Source organism: Amblyomma americanum, chromosome 3 (genome assembly GCF_052857255.1).
Source record: "Amblyomma americanum isolate KBUSLIRL-KWMA chromosome 3, ASM5285725v1, whole genome shotgun sequence".
Taxonomy (NCBI): domain Eukaryota; kingdom Metazoa; phylum Arthropoda; class Arachnida; order Ixodida; family Ixodidae; genus Amblyomma; species Amblyomma americanum.
In genome coordinates this window covers 138,382,406-138,403,093 of record NC_135499.1, presented here as the reverse complement: position 1 = coordinate 138,403,093, position 20,688 = coordinate 138,382,406, and the positions used below count along the sequence as shown (strand labels likewise).

The following is a 20,688-nucleotide window of genomic DNA, read 5'->3' as shown; positions in this document are numbered from 1 at the left end:
TCTGTGCGGTCTCTTTCAATTCTGCTAATCATGCTCATGAAAAGGGGTCAGACAATCAACGACTTCTGTTGAGACATGACTCGTTTATGTTACTGAAATGTAATGCATTACGACTGGCAATCCATCATACTGTAATTCCTATATTGAATTTTATAACAACAATAGCAGCAAAATAGACAATGTGGCTGCTAACACACAATTCTGTGAAAAGTGTTCAAATCTGCGATTTTTCGCAGAATCAAGGGAAATAGAGGCATTATCGATGGGTATCCTATTTCGATAGTATTTCTATGGGATGCCTATTTTGTGTCTCAAAACCAGCAAAACTCACTGCTGGCGGCCCCATCGGTGAAGCAGGTGCCCATTTCCAGGCTCAAGGGTGAGCACCGTGGACTCTGGAATGGGGCCCTCCTCGACCCGCTGGTAGACGTCATTGTAGTCAAAAGACCTGCATGATCAAATAATTTTTGCCATGCTTTTCTGACTAGAAGGAAAAGGAATAAAAAGTGGGCCCTAACTGTTTAGAAGAAAAACGCACTAAACGGCTAGCTTTAGCCCTTCGGTTCATGCAAAATGACTTCATGAGTAGTTCCAAAGAAATAGCTGTCAAGTGATAGAAGAAAGCATTAAAACAACCTCTCGTAGAATAAAACAGAAGTGCATGACAAGTTACGATGCCTTCTTCAAAGACAACTGTTAATGTTCAGCTTGAGTAGCAAATGAAAACCCACCACAGGCAACTCAATGCCAGAGTATGACATTCAGCATGGCAAAAAATCAAAAGCATGAAAAGAACACACAAGCTGCTGTTACTAGCCATCAGCACAACTTCACTCAACAAGAACACTGTCAGCACCACTGACAACTTAAAGTGTTTACATGCACCAATCCCAGTACTGGCAGAGAAGCCTCCTTTCCATGAACAAGGCTACTTTCCTGACTGGGGCACAACGAAACGTAATATGTATAACCCATATCGGAACATCAACTAGAACAGAAACAGAGTGGTGCACATGCCAACTTCCGGGGCTTTCTGCTCTTCTATATTTCTTGCCTTTTGAATGAACGTCGATCTCAAGAGCTCGGCACAGTGGCATTGTTTTCTTTAGCTGCATGCTCTTGTAGTTTTTGCAGTTAGAGCATGGGTGGAGTGTGCACAAATCCACTAGTCAGGTGATTAGCATTTCATTCCTATGTCGGGCATAAGGTAATCCAGATGTGGCACAAAAATTGTTTATGTTCACTGAAGAACCGTTGAGAAACCGATCGGCCTTTTACTCCTACTTTCTTTCCTGATATGCCAATACATCTCACTCAAACATAAGGCACTGTCAAGAAAGAACGTAGCCTGTTCTCCTTCACACCTGCCAGATGCGGCGGCTCTAAATGTAATCTTTGCAAAAAAGGAAGCCAGAGTCCAGACATGGGCACTCACTGTGCTGTCCAGACACGGGAGCCTCGGTGGAACACGACCAGGTTCCCGTCCAGGTCCACCGACACGGCCACAACTTGGCCAAGGCGTACTTCTGAGTCAGGCCAACCCTCACTAGCCGAGAACACTGTGGTGGAACGAGACAGTAAGTGCTGATGTAAACAACACAGCTATTGCTGAACCTGTTGAGCTGGTGTGCTCACACTTTCAAAATAATAACCATTTTCACATCACCACGAATGGCACGCAGCAGGTGTTGCCATTTGTTAATTAAAGTGCACTAACAGGATGACTGCACCCATGGCAAAAACAAGACTCCTTCAAATTATAAGAGAATCAGATTGACTTTACGAGGAGTTCCAAACCACTCCTAAGAGAGAGAAATATGCATATATGCATAGAGAACAAATAAGCACAGTGGCCTAACACATGCATTGTTACGTAAAAAACTCTCTACTGCCACAGTGGCTCAGTGATTGAAGTGCTTGGCTAATTCAATCCCGGTTGTGGCAGCCTTGTATCGATGAAGGCGAAATGCAAAAGGTGCCCGTGTGCTGTGCAATGTCAGTGCACGCTAAAGAACCCCAGGTAGTCGACATTAATCCAGAGCCCTCCACTATGGTGTCCCTCATAGCTCATGTGTCGCTTTGCTACGTTAACCCCACAATTTAAAATTTGTACAAACTTCTCTGGTCATGTAACAAATCAAGAGGGCCACTATGTCAACTACCTCTTCAATGAACTGAAAGTCAGCGTTTACAGCCTCAGAGACGCTATTAAGAAAGGGCTTTCCAATGGCTCACCATAATGGCTGCCAACCGATGGAAAGCCGTCAACCACGGTGTCCTCGCCGCTGCTGTCCAGTGGAAGCTGGCTCACCAATGCTGGTCGTTCCAGGTTCTCACATTGACCTGACGTGCGACCACTCGAACGCAACGCGTAGTACATCAGGTACAGGTTGCACATCTCTTGCGTGGCACCCGGCCTGCATGAACCATAAAGCAAGCTTCATGACTTTTGCACTCAATGCTCCATAATTTAAAAAATAAATAATCAAGTGAGGGCATGACCATCACTGCATGCAGTACCAGCTTTGGGTGGAAGCAGGAATAGTGTCACTGCAATGAAAATACCGTATTTACTGGCATAATGAGCCCAGTTTATTTGCAGAAAATTGACATCAATTTGATAGGAGGGTTCATTACACAGAGAAAAAAAGTTTTGACACATTTTTTTGGAGAGTCGAAGTTTCATATTACGTACGCCCGCCTGCTTGTTGTCTGTCCATACATCTATCATCAACAAAGGCACGTGGTCAGCCGTGTTTGTGTCGCCGGTGCTCAGCATCGTCTCTTTGAAAGGTGTTTGCTGGGTCACGGTGCGATCCGACGATTTTACGATAGTCAACATCTCCGGCCCATCGCGGCGAGATAAAGCAAACATGTTGAACACGGGCCCCAAAGGTCAGGCATGCATTTTTTATGCGATGTTAAAAAGCCTGCAGGATGGTTACAAGTGTGTAATGTGAATGTTTAAGCGTTAGCTGTGGTGTGAGATGGTTTAGGCATTTTCACTCCCGATCTTGAGCTCATCAAATTGCGTGGGGTGTGAAGGTCCTGCTTTCTCCATGGCATTAAGGTGTAGAGGATGTTTTATAACATTCTGGTTAAACTGCTATGCTCTCCCCTCCGATACTAAAGCACTCGCCAACTTTTTAAACATACACTGCCACAGCCGGGTGCACCACAGTCCGCCGAGCAAGCCATCACTTCAGGTGCCCCGTCAAGACCGCGCAGCATCTTGGAGGTCGGCCAAGTTTGCCAAGCCTGCCGCTCATGCAGGGGCTCTCGTCAAAAGACACACGCTGTGATGTTTTCAGCGCGCAGCATCTTGGCATGCTGAATTGCATGCTAAGAAAAGCTAATGCTTTAAAGGAAAAAAAAAAAGCTAATTCTCAGACAAAAATGGCGGGGTGGATTCATTATGCAAGTGGGTTCATTATGCGAGTACCGTATTTACGCAATTGTAAGTCGACCTATTTTTCAAAATTTGAAAATCCGAAGCGGGGGGGGGGGGTCGACTTAAAACCGAAACCAAAGCATTGCACCATAAACAAAGGCGAGACAATGAGATATCAGGCATGCTACAGCGTAGTTGCGCTTGTGCTGCGCGGCTCCATAGCATCGCTCTTGGTGCTGGCCTTGAGCAGCAGCTATGTCAACACGTAGAACCGGCATCCCCACCCTGCCCACTTCCCGCGAGGCCGCCGATGGTGGCTGTCGATAAGCAGCAAACCGGCAGCCCGATAACGCATTCGCATTCTACTCTTAATAGATGTTGTCCAAGTTTCTTTTTTTTTGTTTAGTTTCAACCACGCACTCGGCACTCAAGGGAGCGTCGATAGTTGATGGAAGGGCTGCTGTTCCAATCGTGGCGGCACCCCCACTCGGAACTGCAGCTGCCTCCAGTGTGTCAACTGCTAAAGGGCCAAGCCTTCTCCAATTTGCCACTTTGAGAAACTCACTCGAATGCATGGAAGCGTGCTCAACTAATGTGTTACGCATTTCTTGTGACGCAAAGGCATTCTTCATGGCAGGGGAAAAAAAAAAACTGAACAGAAAATAAAGTAACTGAGTGAGTATCAGGCGTGGCAAGCTGAGCAATTCTTGCGGTAGATGACACAGAGGAGTGTTCTCTCTGTGCAATTCATCCCATTTCCACAGGTGATGGTGCTGAGGACTACATTGGCTAGACACAAACATGTTCCCTTTAACAGTGGATGCCCCCATAAATAAGCCAGACTGACAATGTAACACCTAAAATGTTGCAAATGAGCAGGCTGCTGTTCAATAAATGCAGTATGAACAAGGTGTCCATGCTAACAAGCAGAGGCTTCCCAGTATTAAAAAACAAACAGTGTCACTTTTATTGCAGGAATACAAAAGGGAGAAAATGTAACAAAGGAAAAAAAAAGAACAAAAATAATCTGCCCCCTATTCTGTGTCAATGCTCATGTCCTTTTTTTTTGCGCACTAATGCCTTGAGAAAAAGCCTGGCACCAACCCATGAAAGCAAGAGGAGTCCAACATGTCATGCAAACACATACGGTGTGTTTTCAGTTAGGCCAATGAGAACAAAACAAAATAACAGCCTTTCATTTGTGAACAATTTTTCACAAGGCAAAAAACTGCATGCTTTGCTTGTGGTAATGCTGCACACACAAGCAAAATACACAGGTGCCACTATGCAAACATTAAGTAACTACAGGTGAGGAACTTGAACACGAAAGCAACAATGTCTTGTAGCAACTTTGATGTCTACTCTGATCATCGTGCCATTCACGCTACGCTAAAGACTTCTTGCACCTCCTGCAAACCTGCCCCTGCAGCAGCTTATGAGTACATTACAAACAGAATGAGAGGCAATGAACATTGCAAAGCACATCTTTGGGCAGTCATTTAGTGGCAGTGAAGAAAATTTTCAAGCTAATTACACTCACCCAATTTCTGTGGGCAGTTTCCTGGTCATTGTGTTGTATGTGCAGCGGGATGCCTGCAAAGTATTGCCAACCAGTTTGAGCCCACTGTCGTCCTTTGCGGTGCTGGTTCGAAGATGTGAAATGTGAACAGCACTCACCAAAACATCACCTGGCTTTACCGGTACAGTTTTGTTCAGAGGATAAAAAGCCTGAAAAGCAGCAATAACAGGATCAAAATAAGCGACTAATATAAAGCCACTTGTCTTCTTTCTGCTAGAAGAAAAGAATGACTACGTAGCAAATTCTTCATATTTTTGTCGGTCGGTCAAGTCACCATTATGAAGCAGCAGACAGTAATGTTTTTCTCCTAATAGCCTTGCAGCCATAAGAATGCTTGCATGTCCATTTTGTAGCTAGTCAGCATTTCTGGTTATACATTAAGCACACAAGAAAACATAGCAAAACTATATACCAAAAACAGGCTGCTTAATGCAGCTGACGTGCACATGCATTCCTGCGTGAAGAAGCCGGACTGAAAAATGAAGTTTTTTGATGATTTTGCCAAAAACCTACTAGGTGACACAGAAACAGAAATTCCTTTCGACCACAAATGGACTTCACAGTGGAACTCAGTCATCAAAGCCCTATCAAAGACGTCCAAATCTTGCAGAGCAGACCAAATGGTGGAGAGCAGGATGAATGGATGAAAGTAGACCATGAAACAGTAACTTCACCCACCAAATCCTTTAGCCATAGATGAAAGAGGCTCTATAGGTGTCCAACAGTGATGACATACGTACATAATGCAGCTATAAGTAACTTTGTGACACACCTGTTGCTAACTAGCTAACCACTGTGATGCACTCTGTGCTCCCACGTACTATCAATGGTGGGCAGGCAGGCAATTTTCCTGTGCTTACCTGGGGCTGGTGTGGATCACCCTTGGCCAGGAGGGACCACTGGCCATTGTGCAGTAGGTAGGCAGTGACTGCCCGCCCCAAGGAATGTGTGTGCACCCGGTAAGCAAAAACAAAAATGGTCTCCTCTCGGCTTGCCACACAGTTGACATCCACAGGGAAGTCTACAGAGGGGGAACATACAAGCCACAAATTCATAATGCAGCTCAGAAGAAAAAAAAAAGATAGTCAACATTACTTCGAAAGCTACACACGACATTACTGTATCAGAAAGTATGAAGCAACAAATTTTGCTGCAACAGACGTTAAGCTTATATAATTCAAAATAAATGAAAGCTCCAAGAATATAAGCCTTGGAGTATCTGGCTTTGTGGTAGGTTGATCAGCAAACCAGGACATATATTTTATGTTGACAGCTGTCAGGCACGTAGCCAGGAATTTTTTTCGGGAGGGGCCCAAGGCAATTTTTTTTATCGGGGGGAGGGGGGGGGGGGGGGGAACTTCGCAGGGCATGCTAAACTAGAAAGATTGGGAGGGGACGGGGTGCCTGTAGCTGTATGACAACTTTTAGCTGGGGAAGTGGCCTTGCTATCATATTGCTGCCATGTCTCCACAGGGAGGGTGAAATGTGAAAATATTTTTTTTTTCAGCTATGAATAATGCACAAAAAACTGTTATACACCTTCCTTTGCAGCCTTATTGCTGTGCTCAGATGGACATCAATTATAATTGCTCACTGATGTGATATTGCTGATGTATGAGATGGCAGCCTTAGAAAGTTAAGAACAATTTGATGTTTTCCTATGGTGCCCTCAAAACTTGAAGCAGCCTGAGAACATTAAGTTCTGCACAGTTTTATTCATGTATAACTGTTCAGTCCAAAAACTCAGAGAGGTCCCAAAACATGACAAAGACAGTACAATGAGCACTTGCTCGATAATATCTGCATTAGAACGCTGTTAAGAACTCAACAAAGTTTGCATTTGAAAACTGTATTACTTAACTGTTCCGCATTCATTGTGAGAAATCTGCTTGAAATTTGAAAAATAGTATTTATGAACACACATGTATTCCTTGGAACTAAGGTTAAACAAGACAGAGCTAATCTACAGTAACAGTTAGCATATTTACGAACTGGAACCCAGGTGCACCTATTGTTGATTGTGCCCATTTTCCTTCAATGACCCGGGTGTGTTCATCATTAGACCAGTTGTGGGCGACTATAACAAAAAAAACCACCCATCCCAGAAGTATGTTAGCAGGCATTCATTTTGCCACATTGTACTTACGAAGCACAAGGAAAGAGCTGGAAAAAGAAACATGCAGGCTCGATGCACTCATGGTCAGTTACAGAGGTGTTCCATACAGTACAGAGTACGCAATAATGGTTTCACCAACAGCAAGCTCAATATATATATTGCAAGTGCGACAATCTGATGTAAATTTCATTCTAGTGAACATATTTATATACTTATCTAAAGCTGGTCCAAATAAAGAGTGTTTTCGATCAAAGCAGTTCTTCAAGTAATGGCGATTCTACTATTTCACAGTTTGGTATTGGTTGTAAAGTGTTGTTGTTGTTGTTAGTGGCTATTTATTAAATAACAATGGAAGGAAAAGATGCTGCTAGCAGGGGCATCTGCCATCGCAACCTGAAGCACCTGAGCTGCGACTAGCAGGAATAAAAGGACAGGGAGAGGAAAGAAAGGTGGGAGCGATAGTAAGAAAGGATAGGGGTAGGGGGTAATATACACTATGTATAAATACAGAATATGGAAATGAATGTGGGATGCTGCGCCCGCATGATAGGAGTGCACTTATAGATTCTAGATAAGACATTGCATGACTGTTAATTCCTGCAGTTTTAATATACAGTCATGTCCCATTAATATGACCCCTTTTAAAATGGACGACTCGAATTATGGAGAAAATTTCTGGGGAGCGAATTTTCCATATATTTTTACCTCGTTAACATGGAAACTCGCTGTTCGGACAATGGACAAGGCGAAAATGCACAGAGCATATTGGCGTCCATGTAATCTTGTAAAGTTATAATGGATCACAATGAAAACAAAATCTCCATGATTGCAATCATTCATTTCCTTTCTTGTCTTTTGAGTGCTAAACACTAGCAAAAAGGAGTGCAGAATTGCAAATGCAGAACGATGGCTCTGTTCCAAGGTTTCATCCTTTCCAGTGTCACGGAATGTGGTCGGCGCCCCTTACAATTTGTCATATTGCATGAATAGTTGCTAAGGAAGCTCGCTCTGCTGCGTACGTTATGTTGAAGGTTGTCTTCAGCAGCTGTCCACTGTCTTAGTACAAATACGTTTTAGAAATTCATGGGATGTAAGCAGTCACGATAGGAGACGCATCATCAAGTCACTAGACACCGTCATGCGCCACATAGATTGCTATAGTCGGATGCAACTCAAGAAGTAGCGGTGAATGCCCCTCAGAGGAGGCCCTCCAGGCAATTGCATCAATCGGCCCTCATGACGTTGCGGCTAATCCTCTAGCGTGACATAATAGGTGACTGGCAGGTGCCCTCGTGAAATAGGATTAACCGTGACGTCATGTCAATCGGTCGACGCCATTGGCTGGAGGGCCTCCTTTGAGCGGTATCTGCAACTGCGTTCTTCAGTATATCCTACCATACGCACTTTAAACTGCACCACATTAAATTATTTAAAAAGTAATGGCGACCAGGATAACGCCCCTCGGGCTCCTAAGATTTTATATAATTATACCACTTTAGTCCCCCACCACTATCCACAGAAGCAGACATTAATCAGAAACTTTTTTTTCTTCATGAATCGTCATTGTGGACGACTCGCTTCACAGAGAGATTTGCTCAAGAACAAAAGTGTACATATTAACGAGGCACGACTGTACACTAGCAAAAAGCAGTGCAGAATGATGGCTCTGTTCCAAGGTTTCATGCTTTCAAGTGTCATGGCACGTGGTCATAGTATGAAAACCTAAGCAGCTTACTTGGCTGACCAGGAGGAATGGTTCTCTCCTTGGCATAAAGTACATGAATGCCAGCCAAGTACCTCTGCCTGCACAGAAAAATTGCGTGTGAAAAATTAACATTACTAACACAGGAGCTGTTTTATTTTCCCATAAGAAAGGAGCAGAGAGTCAAACAAAAATGAGAAAATGGGCAAGGGCACAGGAAAGAGTACTGTAGGACACTTACGGCTGCAAATCAATCTGCAATTCCAAACCTGTGGAGTCAGATTCACCATCTGTAAAAACCATGATGAATAATGCTACAATAATTGGTAATCACAATGAACAACAACAAAAGCACTGATGCTCGGTCTAAGCATAAAAGTTTTGAATCGTTAGAAAAATGCCCATGGTGACACCAGATTTTCAGCCAAGATGAGTCTGAGTTATTTCTTAATCCAGCGGTTAGACGCCAATTCACTTTTTACCCTGTCATTACCCAGTTAACTCATTTATTCTGAAGGCTCGCACAGGCATTGCACAAGAAACAACAAAAATACACTTTTCTCGACATGCGCACTTGTATATTATACAGAGAGTTATATAGGTGCGGAATGTATAGCCGCACGATCAAAATAATATTAGCAGACCACATGCATAGGAAGCTGCACTGCCCAACACGGCAAGGGGAAAGCATAGGCAAACACTCAAAAAGGTAGTCAGAAGAGCAAGGTGCTCACGGTTAGGACCTACCTTGCAACGGATTGTCGTAGTGTACCTGAAGGACCAGATACCTGACGGGAGTTCTCTGGCCAACCTGGAACCCCACACCTGTGAGAAAAGTAAAAAAAAAGAAATCTCACATATATGAAATTCCATCAACTTAAATGCAGCAAGACTCAGTGGTCATACATATAACCATGCCAGGTTGCTGAAAAACAAGTGACTATAAGGCACTCAACATTTTTAGTGCTCTGTTTCATTGTCCGTCGACAGGGAAGTGGAAGCTAAAAGCGTGTGGCGACAGCTTCCAGACCTGTGTGGCTTGCTCACAGGTGCTGTAGAAGCTTGGGCAAGTTGGTGTGACATTGTTTTCCAGCAGCGCAAGAGACAAAGAACGAGACAAGTGCACATACACAGTCTGTGCACTTGTTTCGTCCTTTGTCCCTTGCACTGCCGGAAAACATTGCTCACAGGTGTGTGAGAACAGCAGATTAATGAAACCCAGTGCCTCACACTCAAGCCTACATTCCACTCTGAACACGTTACAAGAAAGAGTGTGGATTAGTTGCTGGTCTTTTTGGAATATCTTTTGCTTGTACCAAGTGTGAATTTTTGTTGTTTACTTTGGCTCTGTAATGGGCCCATAACATTGCTCTGTTATTGAGTAACAAGCTAACAACCACGAGAAATTTTTTTCAGTGCACACTATGCAATGTCCATCTCAAATATAGTCAATTAACCTTTTCCTTCATTTTTTATTTATAAGCCCGACAGGTGCCAATGGTGAAAATGCTCACTGAATCAAACTTCAGATACAAAGTGTTAAGAAACATTAACTGTAAGCAGGATCACTGATGGGTAGATAACCAGCACAATCAGCCATCTAACAGCACTAACCAAGCTTTCTTTTATGTGGTGTTTCCTGTAGTCACAGGCAAAGTTTCAAGCCGGTGCACTCCAACCAAACCCCTCATCACATACAAAAACAATCTAATGGAGCATGGCAATCTAATGGAGCATGGGAGGATTTGCAAGGACTGCCGGGAGGAGCTGATGAGGTGGATCAAACGGTGCATGTAGCCTGTCTCGATAACTCCATAAAGGGTTGGGGGCATTTACGCTCATACTATAGTATTAGAGGTTGAGGTTGCGAAGGTCTTCGTATGAAAAATTGTCTGTCGATAACCAGTACTTTGCCTGTCATATCAATAACTAATCATAGCCCTGCAGGTGAGCTTTGATGGGACATGCATAAGTCTTACCTACAGAAACCTTTGTTAACTCCACCCTTGTAGCCAAATGAAACCTCTAAAATCCATAATTTTGCATAGTTCTAGCGAACCAACGGATGAGGACAACATCCAGCAGCTACCACCGGCTGTGAGTGGTGGTGGTACCTCACGTCACAAACAAGTTCTGTACACAAAATGATGATGCTGGTTAGGCATTACTGTGCATATCTGCATTGCAAGATCACACAGTGCCTCCTTTCGAGTACAAATACAGAAAGTTCTATCATCTTCACAAGCCTTTTCAAGTAAATAAGGTTCCATTTGCTGCAGGTTTTAAATGGTCCTTTTATTTTGCATGTCTTAAGTAGGCCAGCTCACCAGAAGTCAAAGTTACGGTCAGTGCGCACCAAAACAACTTAAAAATTATAGTCGGACACAAGTTAAGAACGAAGCAGCTGATGCTCCTCAAAGAAGCCCCTACAGCCAATGGCGTCAATCAAATTTCATGATGCAGCGGTTAATCTGATTAAGCTGTGGTTAATCCCTTTCATCTGCCACATCCTATGGCGTCAGTTTAGCAGGGCTAAGGGGATAACGTGTGACATCACGAGAATCAGTTGACGCCATTGGCTGGAGGACCTCCTTCCAGGGGCATTTTCCGCTTCGTTCTCGAGTTATATCAGACTACAGTACTACAAGAATGAGGTTTAGATTTAGGTTTATTAATGCGAAAGCATTACTAGGCTATGTCCCGTGTTTCGTGTCTGCAAAACTTGTCCACATAATTACGTCATTCTGTGAAGATAAATGTGCAAAAGTTTGATTGTGTTAGATAGTGCATGATCAGATCTTGCTGTGGCAAAAATTTGGTTGATGAGTTGTAATTAGTTAACTAATTAAACTTGAAAATTACACTTAGACGTCACAACAGCCATGGACATCGACATAACATCTGGACGCCACAACAGCCACGGACGTTGACATAACACCTGGACGTCACCCGATGAAGTCATGGAACGCGTACTGGCATCGTGGAAAAAATCTGCGTTCTAGAAAGTTCCATGACGTCACATCCGCTGACGTCGCTGCATGTCTATACATAGAAGCAACGCAATGCTCTCGCATTTCTCCAATGCGGGTTGCCGCAGTGATCTCAAAGTTTTCAATAAAATGTTTATCACCACTAGCACCGAGCTGCCACCGACCTCGCTGAAGGGAACACCACACGACTAAAATAGCTTGTATTACAAACGATAAGTTTTCTATCTAGTATGCTACAACCTGTCATATGGCAGTGGTCATTGAATTTTAGGTTTTAACGTCCCAAAGCTACTAAGGCTATGAGAGACGCCACAGGAAGGGCTCCGGAAATTTCGACCACCTGGGGTTCTTTTACATGCATTGACATCGCACAGTACACGGGCCTCTAGAATTTTGCCTCCATCGAAATTTGACCGCCGCGGCCGGGATCGAACCCGTGTCTTTTGGGTCAGCAGCCGAGCTCCACAACCACTGAGCCACCGCGGCGGCTAATGGTGTTAACAGTACACACCGAGACTAAGCAAAAACTGGTAACCTCCTAAAGTAAAGCCTCACGAAAAAAATTAAAAACATTTCCAGCCTCACTTGGTTCAACAGTTAGCTGTAAATGTACCATAGAAAAATTTGTAGAAGTTATGGCAGTCTAATAAAGATCATGAAAATGAGGTGATAAAATTTTTCACCATTGCTCGAAGTAGTAGAAATCAAGGTATTTAATACACTGAATCAACTAACAATCTAAGAAGGGTAAGAATCATCACGGCAGTCAATGTACCCTGCAGCGACTGCAGTTTGCACAACATCCACCTTATATCCAGCCATGTGCACTTGGACCATTTTTCTGCCATAAAATCACAAACATGATTCCTTATCTTAATGGCCCCATTTAGATGAGAACAAAGTGTTGCAACGCCAAGTACACACAGTTTCGTGCAGCGTAAAGAATTCCAAAAGGACAAAACTTTTCTGGAGACCTCCGCTGTGGTGCTTTTGAATCACCAAAGCAATGTGCTATGATACCCCATTTCCAATGCGAAGCACCAGTAAGTGAAAAACCCGCTTACCTTCTGGTAGCTGTGTGCTAGCTGCATTACGGGCCCAGCCATACAGGACTGTTAAGTTGTCGCATACAGCATTGCGGTCGCAGTTCCTTTACAAGTAAAAATTGAAGAAAGAACAGTATTCATTTTGTTAGAAACTTAGCAAAATACAATGCACTAATGGCAACTATTAAAAAGAAAGAGTGGTCTGTTCCTTGGATCTGTGCAATGTTTACTAATACCAGAGGTGTATAATGCATTATAGTTGCACAGCGGCTAACGTGTTCTGTTGCTGAGCGCAAGAGTATAGGTGCATTTCCCCTCTGCAGCCAACAAAATGCACACGTGTTTGTGCACAAAAATTTTGAAATATACCATGAGAAAAGGTGCTCAGAATGATGCTATAAACCTCCATACTCACAGACAAGGCCTAGAAATTACCAACTAACTTCCTTTTGCGTGCACATAAAAATATTTACCCAGTTAACTGGGAAAGAATGTCAGAAACACTGACCAAGAGCCTGGGTGAAGATGGTCCTTCTTGAAGACGTTGCCGCAGCCGATAAGCAGCATGTGACTTGCTGTGCTATGATCTGGCTTTGGCCTAAAGCTCACTGCAACAAAAGTGTCCAAAAAGCAAATAAATTGCACACATAGTTCTAACCGAAGCGATGGCAAAAAAACTTGCACACGAAAGCAGCTTATCTCACCTATGTAGGCTTCTTCATAACTTAAGTTATATGCTGTACAGTAGTAATCATCCGGCTGCAATAAAAGGCTGCGGTTAAGTATGACCAAACAACCCAGGAATGAGAATACGAATACCATTAATCTAGCAGCAAACAGCAAGTAGACAAGTTTCTGTGCATGCATACAGGCTAATTAGGAGGATGAATGGACTTAGTAGCTGGTAACAGAGACGGGAATATACTATCTGCTGGAACAAAAGGTAGTTATGCCAGGTTTATGGGCACCTAGCAACCGAGACCATCACACATAAGAATCTTAGAAGGAAGACCTGTTCACAGCTAGGCTGAAAGGGACACCTTGAACAGTAAAGTGCACTGAAGTGCATTTAAACAGCTACAATCCTTTTCAAATAACTATGCAAATAAACAAAAGATCGAAAAAGTCATCTACTAGAGAGTTAGCTGGAATTTTTGGCAAGTTCAAACAATGTTGTCAGAGATGGGACCTAGCCCAAAAAGTGGCATTTTTAAGAAAAAAGCAGGGCTCTTTTTCTTTAGAACTCTTGTGACATGGTAGTAAATTCTAATGTGCGCCTACAGTCACCTAAAAGCAAACCTTATAGCAAAAAGAAAAGAGAGTAATACCTGATCTCTAGAGGAAGGTTCACACAACTCTAATGCAGCCAAGCTAGCATAGAGAGCTATAACTATAAGCAAATTAAGGCACGAAACATGATTTCAGCTCCCAAATAATGCAATGAAAACAACTTAGTTGAATCCACATGGCAAAAAACGTCTGGACCTTCAAAGCTCTGAAAGGGGGCGAAATTCACCTGCGTAGGCTGCACGCCGGGCATGCGCAGCAGTGTCTTTAATCTCTGCTGCCGGTTGTGTGGTGGCTCCCCACGGCGCCACAGACCTTCAGAAAGCTGCGCGAGCAGCAAGCCACCCACCAAATAGTACGCGCCTAGCAAGGACCACTGGAAAATACAAAACCACCAGCAATTAGGCTAACGTCAAATACAAGGTAAAAAGCCAGGCTGTTACTTTTTGGTCTAAAAAATTTGCACTATTTCCACACAAAATTTTCCTTCGAGTGTGTTTCTTTAGCAAAGCAGTAAGAATTCAAATTGCAGGCAAATGAATGGCACAGTGGAGAGCTTACGCTGAGTCTAAACAACCTGGCACTGCAGATGTACAGCACGGCTGAGTTAAATCTCCTACGATGCATTGTGCATTTGACAAAATTAAGCCACATCAGCTCTGACTAAATCGTTGAAATAGGCAAAGCTAACGCACTTCGCTGGCTACCACTCTAGCGACGAGATTACAATGGCTACATCATGGACTTCCATACAGAAAAGCACAATTATGTCACTTACAGCATACCTAAAAAGGTCAAAAAGCAAACGAAGAAAATGTTCAGCTGCGCAGCTGTGTCTCTCAATTAGACGCCGATCATGCATGAAAAAAAGCCAACGCACACATGTGATGATACTGTGACAGGCTTCATTCGAAAATGTGTCACAGGTGCTCCGTACCCTTTCTCACATCTGATGCTTATCAAATTATAAGGCTCCTGTTTTCCAACCACCGCCTGCACTCATGCGGTTTCTCACAACGAAGAACACAGCAAAGAAAGCAGGATGCTACACAAACCATGACAAGCATCTGAAATACAGTCCGCCAAACAAGATTACAAGGCGCAGCATTATCCGCTACCAAACTTGAGTAGGCGGTTAACCGTTAGAGACTTGAAATTGCACGAAACATGATAGAGAGCAGAATTATTCTGCGTAGTTTCCTGCGTTCGGTCTACAGCACTGAAAGAACCACGATTACATTAACGCCAACAGAAATACGACAGGTTACGTAAAGTGCGATAAACATGTTTATTTTGTAATCGCCATCGTACTCTTATCAGGAACAAGAATACCGTACGTTAGACCGCCACCTACGCACTGCAATCACACTTCGCAAGTTATTGGAAAAAATTAGATGTGGTTACAGCTTTACACTCTCATGCCGCTCGTCGATCAGCAGTGATTTTTCGATATGGTGCCAAAGCGCAGACTGTTAAGACAGACACAGACCGAGATCAAAGCGGCAAGATTGTGGCTACCTGCGACATCCCAGAGTGGGTAACTGTAACAGAGCGTCTGCGCACACCTGTTCTACTTCCGCACTGTTCACCTTAAAGTAGCAGAAACCGAACCACGTTCTCTCATACTATTCGCTCAATCGACATTATAAGTAATTTAGCGGCTACAAGCGACGTACGAGTAAAACATATTGTTACTCAACCTACCAGTCTGGAACCCATTTCCAGCGTTGAGTCCGCCGCAACTCAAGCACTACCTCAGGTGTTCGAGGCGAACCAGAAAACTGTTTGTGCTGTCCGTCGACCGCATGCTTTCAGCACAGGTTTTATGGCTTAAGAGTCATCATCAAAGCTTTGCACATCTACTAGATCCCACCAAACAAGCATGCGGCCACTCTCGATAGTATCTATCAACAGTAAACAAGCACAAGCGCAACTGGCTCAACAAGTTACTTATCAGAACGGATTGGATTGATTTCTGTCGATTGTGGCTTCCTTTGCTAAAACAAAAACTAATTTATTTAAAAAATAACTAAAACAATGCATCCAAGTAGGCTTTCTCAACAACAACAAAAAAATTACATAATGTTTTTAAAAGAAGCATTCTCTCCGAAGTGCCGTAGCGGTTATTTTGGCGCCAACTTTAAATATGTGCAGATATTGCAGAATAACCGTAGCAGTCGGAGGAATAACTGTAAAGAGGAGCCGGCACCGGAATCTCTAACACAGGTTCCTACTCTCGGGCAATAGGAGGCCGTGTTGGTCAGCTCAGACCTGGGCGTTCAAACCCGGGAGACACGATGAGAGCTTGGCGCATAAAAAAAGAAGCAAAAAGTAGCAATATATGTCATATATGGCATAAAATGCCATGCAGGGACTCCAGAAGCAACGTTACTAGAACAAGCTAGTAAGGTTGTCCGGTATAGGGGTGGGGCAGTAGTACCCCAGTGATTTATGCTGAAATGAGATTTCTGACATGCGCTTAAGCTCAGTGACGCCATAAATGCATGCAAAGCATAGTGCGACTACGCTAGTTGGGACCGCAGCTAGCTTTAATAAAGCTTTTTCGTTGCGTGAACTAAACCAATAGTGTTTCGAGCGCCTTCTGACTGACATTCTGGCTGTTGGAGCTCGAAACTTCGCAACAAACGACTTATATGAGCTTTTAGGAGCATACGCTGCAGATTTTGACTTCGGGCGCAACACGTGCTTTTGCCAACGCTCCTGCGTGACGGGTTCGGCCACAAACGAACGCATATTAGGGGAAGTCTGCAGTCATGCGTGAAATTATGAAACAAAGTTGTCTGGTACCCGCAACTCTCTTCTCTGTAACCACGTCAGCTGCTTCAGGAGAGCGCTCCTTCAGTGTCTTGATGCGAGTCAAAACTTTTTTTGTGTAATCGAATGACGGAGAGGAGGCTGACGCACCTTTTTCTGCAGGAGTACAAAAAATGAACTGGTTTCATGGTTTTGGGAGTTTATCATCCCAAAGGGACTCAGGCTATGGGGCCGCCGTAGTGAATGACTGGAAATTTCGACCCTCTGGGGTTCTTTAACGTGCACTGACATTGAAGAGTACCCGCCTCCATCGAAATTCGACCGCCGCGTCCGGGACCGAACACACGTCTTTCGGGTCAGCAGCTGAGCGCCATAACCACTGAGCCACCGCGGCGGCTGAAAAATGAGAACTGCGGACCTACAATTAGATACCATTATGAAAGGGTTCTTGTCCAGGATTATTAAACAACAACAACAACAACAACAACAACAACAACAACAACAACAACAACAACAACAACAACAACAACAACAACAACAACAACAACAACAACAATAATAATAATAATAATAATAATAATAATAATAATAATAATAATAATAATAATAATAATAATAATAGTAATAATAATAATTGGTTTTTGGGGAATGAAAATGGCGCAGTATCTGTCTCATATATCGTTGGACACCTGAATCGCGCTGTGAGGGAAGGGATAAAGAAGGGAGTAAAAGAAGAAAGAGGTGCTGTAGTGGAGGGCTCCGGAATAATTTCGACCACATGGGGATCTTTAACGTGCACTGACATCGCACAGCACACGGGCGCCTTAGCGTTTTTCCTCCATAAAAACGCAGCCGCCGCGATCGGGTTCGAACCGGGAGCTCCGGATCAGTAGCCGAGCACACTAACCGCTGAGCCACCGCGGCGGGTGTGTCCACGAACCGCACAACTAACTTTCGGTCATATTATGTATTTGTACATAGTGTATATTGCCCCCTACCCCTACCCCTTCTTACGACGCTCTCCCCTCTCTTTATTTCTCCCTGTCCTTTTATTCCCAATACCCGCAGCTCAGGTGCTTCAGGTTTCGATGGCAGATTCCGAGGCTAGCAACAAATTTTCCTTCCACTGTTACCTTATTAATAAATAACCACAACAACAGCCATGACCATAACGTTCGGCCTCCTTTGAGAGCCTCTCCTAGAGTCCAAGCCCTCTTGTCATACCAGCCACGAGGCATATCAAGCCGTGAAAATATTTTTGTACTTATTGCCTACATTTTCTTTTTCCTATTTGTATGGATGTATGAGCTCTCATCTGCTTCACTGCGGGAGCGAATGCAACAACAAATCAGTGATTTTTCTCAGCTTTCGAACCCGTTTTGTCATCTGCGCTGTTTGCGCATGGTTGCGGAACTTCTGCAATTACCAGCCATATTTTTAAGTGTACAACAACGAACATGACAATGAAGAATAAGCGAGAATGCAAATATGTAAAATTCAACACGGATAAATTACATTAATAAAATACTATTACTATTAAGGTCGAATTGCGACCAATGAGGCCGGGATCGAACCAGCGTTTTTCGGGTCAGCAGCCGAGTACCATATATCCAATGAGCGACCGCGGCAACTGAATGTTTATATAAATAAATAAGAAGAGAATAAAAGGTGCTAAGTTCCTAAAATAAAATATACAAATAAATAACAACACAAACGACATAAAAAACCCGACAAAACTTGCCCGCCTGCCCCTCCTCACTCCAAACAATTTCCGAAGTCCCTATATAGGAACTTAGTATTGAGCAATTTTGGCTGCTTTACGCACCATTACTACACGAGCAAGAGTCATAAGAGTCATTTACAGCCCGTTAGGGCACAGCGTTCTAGTCAGCAGTATTGAAAGCGCTGTAAATTATAATCTTGCGTCATACAGAAAATGATAGACTGATTCGTGATTGTGTACCAGTGTACAGCAAAAAAAAAAGAGTATAGTGAGTGAGAGTGAACGTTTATTGAAGAGGATGGTGGATGGAGCGCATGCATGTGGGTGAGCCCTAAGTCCGGGGCTCCGGTGGCTTCTGGCGATGAAAAGGAGCGCTGTGTGGTCGTCGAAGCGTGCGCTGGTCAGCTTCACCTGCCACAGCTTCAGGGCCGCATTACGCAGCTTTAGATGGCGGGGTCTTTGAGGACATGTGCATGTGACATGTGTCAGAGTTGGGGTGTCGCCGCACCAAGGACATTTGTCTTCGAAAAGCATTGGGTGTAGGCGATGTAAATAGTGTAGGTTGGGATAGGTGTTTCTTTGAAGACGTCGTGGGAGGCAGGAGTCTTGAGAGGAGAGGGAAGGATGCGGGAGAGGGAAGAGGCGTCTATTAAGTCGTTGGGTTTCGATAATAATAATTGGTTTTTGGGGAAAGGAAATGGCGCAGTATCTGTCTCACATATCGTTGGACACCCGAACCGCGGCGTAAGGGAAGGGATAAAGGAGGGAGTGAAAGAAGAAAGGAAGAGGTGCCGTAGTGGAGGGCTCCGGAGTAATTTCGACCACCTGGGGATCTTTAACGTGCCCTGACATCGCACAGCACGCGGGGGCCTTAGCGTTTTTCCTCCATAAAAACGCAGCCGCCGCGGTCGGGTTCGAACCCGGGAACTCCGGATCCGGTTGGGTTTCGATCCGGGTGAGAAAGTGGGAGGATAGGGGGTACAGGGTAGGAGGGGATGGCCCCGCTCGGTGAGTATATTCTCGAGCTAAGGTGTCGGCCCTGACGTTACCATCAAGGCCCTCTTGAACGGTAGCTATTCTGTGTTTAATGCGGAGGCTGTGGTCTGTACGCCCATAGAGCAAGCTTGCAATTGCGGTTCGCGCTGCAAGCCAAGTTTCCACCGAAAAGAATAGTTCTTGTAGTTACAGTGAAATACCACTTTGGGAGTTAAAGTTCACTGAATTGAAATGAGCATGCCAATGCATCCGCCCATTTCGATGAACCGAAGTAAATTTCGAGCATTCGTGAATTCCTTCACAAACCATGATTCATGGAGGCATATATTTCCCAATCCAGGCATATGTGCTTGGCACTTTTTATGAGATGCTGCAATTTTCTTCTGAACTTTTTAATCCCCACTGCTTATTTCTTAAACTTTTTGAGCTCGTCTGTGCTACTGGGCACTTTTTTTTTCTGCTAAAAGACGCCTACTAGGTGGAAGCTTTCAAATTCAGGAGACACATTGGTGTCGCTCTGGCTCAAATACTTGTGTCATTGTCTTCAAAACCAGTTTTTTCCCTCGACTTCTTTTCCAGACTGAAAGTTAGACAATAGCCAGTATACGTTCGGCTGCTGCTTAATCTATCAAGCTAAAAGCCAGCTGCGTAATCATGCCAAAACAAAGCAAATGTGGAATCCCGAAGCGCTGCCAAGTTTCACAAGCAGCAGGGCTTCTATCCGAAGTCTCGGTCAGATTGCTGCACGACTGCAGAAATGATGCATTCTGACCTGAAAACAGCATGCTGATGCGAATGTGTTCCAGTGGGCGGAATTCGTTAAAATCAAACGAATATGCATTGGGTGCAGTGGGTTTCCGAGAGAGGATTTCACAAAGCTTTGTTCAAATGAAAGGTTTGTTTAACTATTCAGTTCATTAAAATGCTATTTCAGTGTATGCACATTCCCAGCTAAATGTAATCGAGTTAAAAAAAAAAAAAAGAGGCTGAGCATATATGGTTGGTTCACCTACCCAGTTTTCGCAACAGCCGGAAGGGCACGACAACATGGAACGAAAAACACGAGGGTCGAGGCTGTTGTCT

General features: G+C 43.9%; 1 protein-coding gene across 2 annotated transcripts in view; it reads right to left on the bottom strand.

The window, feature by feature from the left end:
- Window positions 1-16,071, bottom strand: part of Pal1 (Peptidyl-alpha-hydroxyglycine-alpha-amidating lyase 1) — a 40,291-nt gene extending 24,220 nt beyond the window's left edge. For both annotated transcript variants that reach the window (XM_077657984.1, XM_077657985.1), the window contains exons 1-14: window positions 15,816-16,071; window positions 14,341-14,487; window positions 13,529-13,583; window positions 13,333-13,432; window positions 12,843-12,928; window positions 9,536-9,613; window positions 9,030-9,078; window positions 8,822-8,889; window positions 5,831-5,991; window positions 5,069-5,119; window positions 4,932-4,984; window positions 2,236-2,417; window positions 1,436-1,559; window positions 332-448 (exon numbers count right to left, since the gene is read on the bottom strand). In XM_077657984.1, the coding sequence (XP_077514110.1) occupies window positions 332-448; window positions 1,436-1,559; window positions 2,236-2,417; window positions 4,932-4,984; window positions 5,069-5,119; window positions 5,831-5,991; window positions 8,822-8,889; window positions 9,030-9,078; window positions 9,536-9,613; window positions 12,843-12,928; window positions 13,333-13,432; window positions 13,529-13,583; window positions 14,341-14,487; window positions 15,816-15,830 (1,286 nt within the window). In that variant the 5' untranslated portion in view covers window positions 15,831-16,071. The remainder of the gene's footprint in view (window positions 1-331; window positions 449-1,435; window positions 1,560-2,235; window positions 2,418-4,931; window positions 4,985-5,068; window positions 5,120-5,830; window positions 5,992-8,821; window positions 8,890-9,029; window positions 9,079-9,535; window positions 9,614-12,842; window positions 12,929-13,332; window positions 13,433-13,528; window positions 13,584-14,340; window positions 14,488-15,815) is intronic.
- Window positions 16,072-20,688: the final 4,617 nt, after the last annotated feature.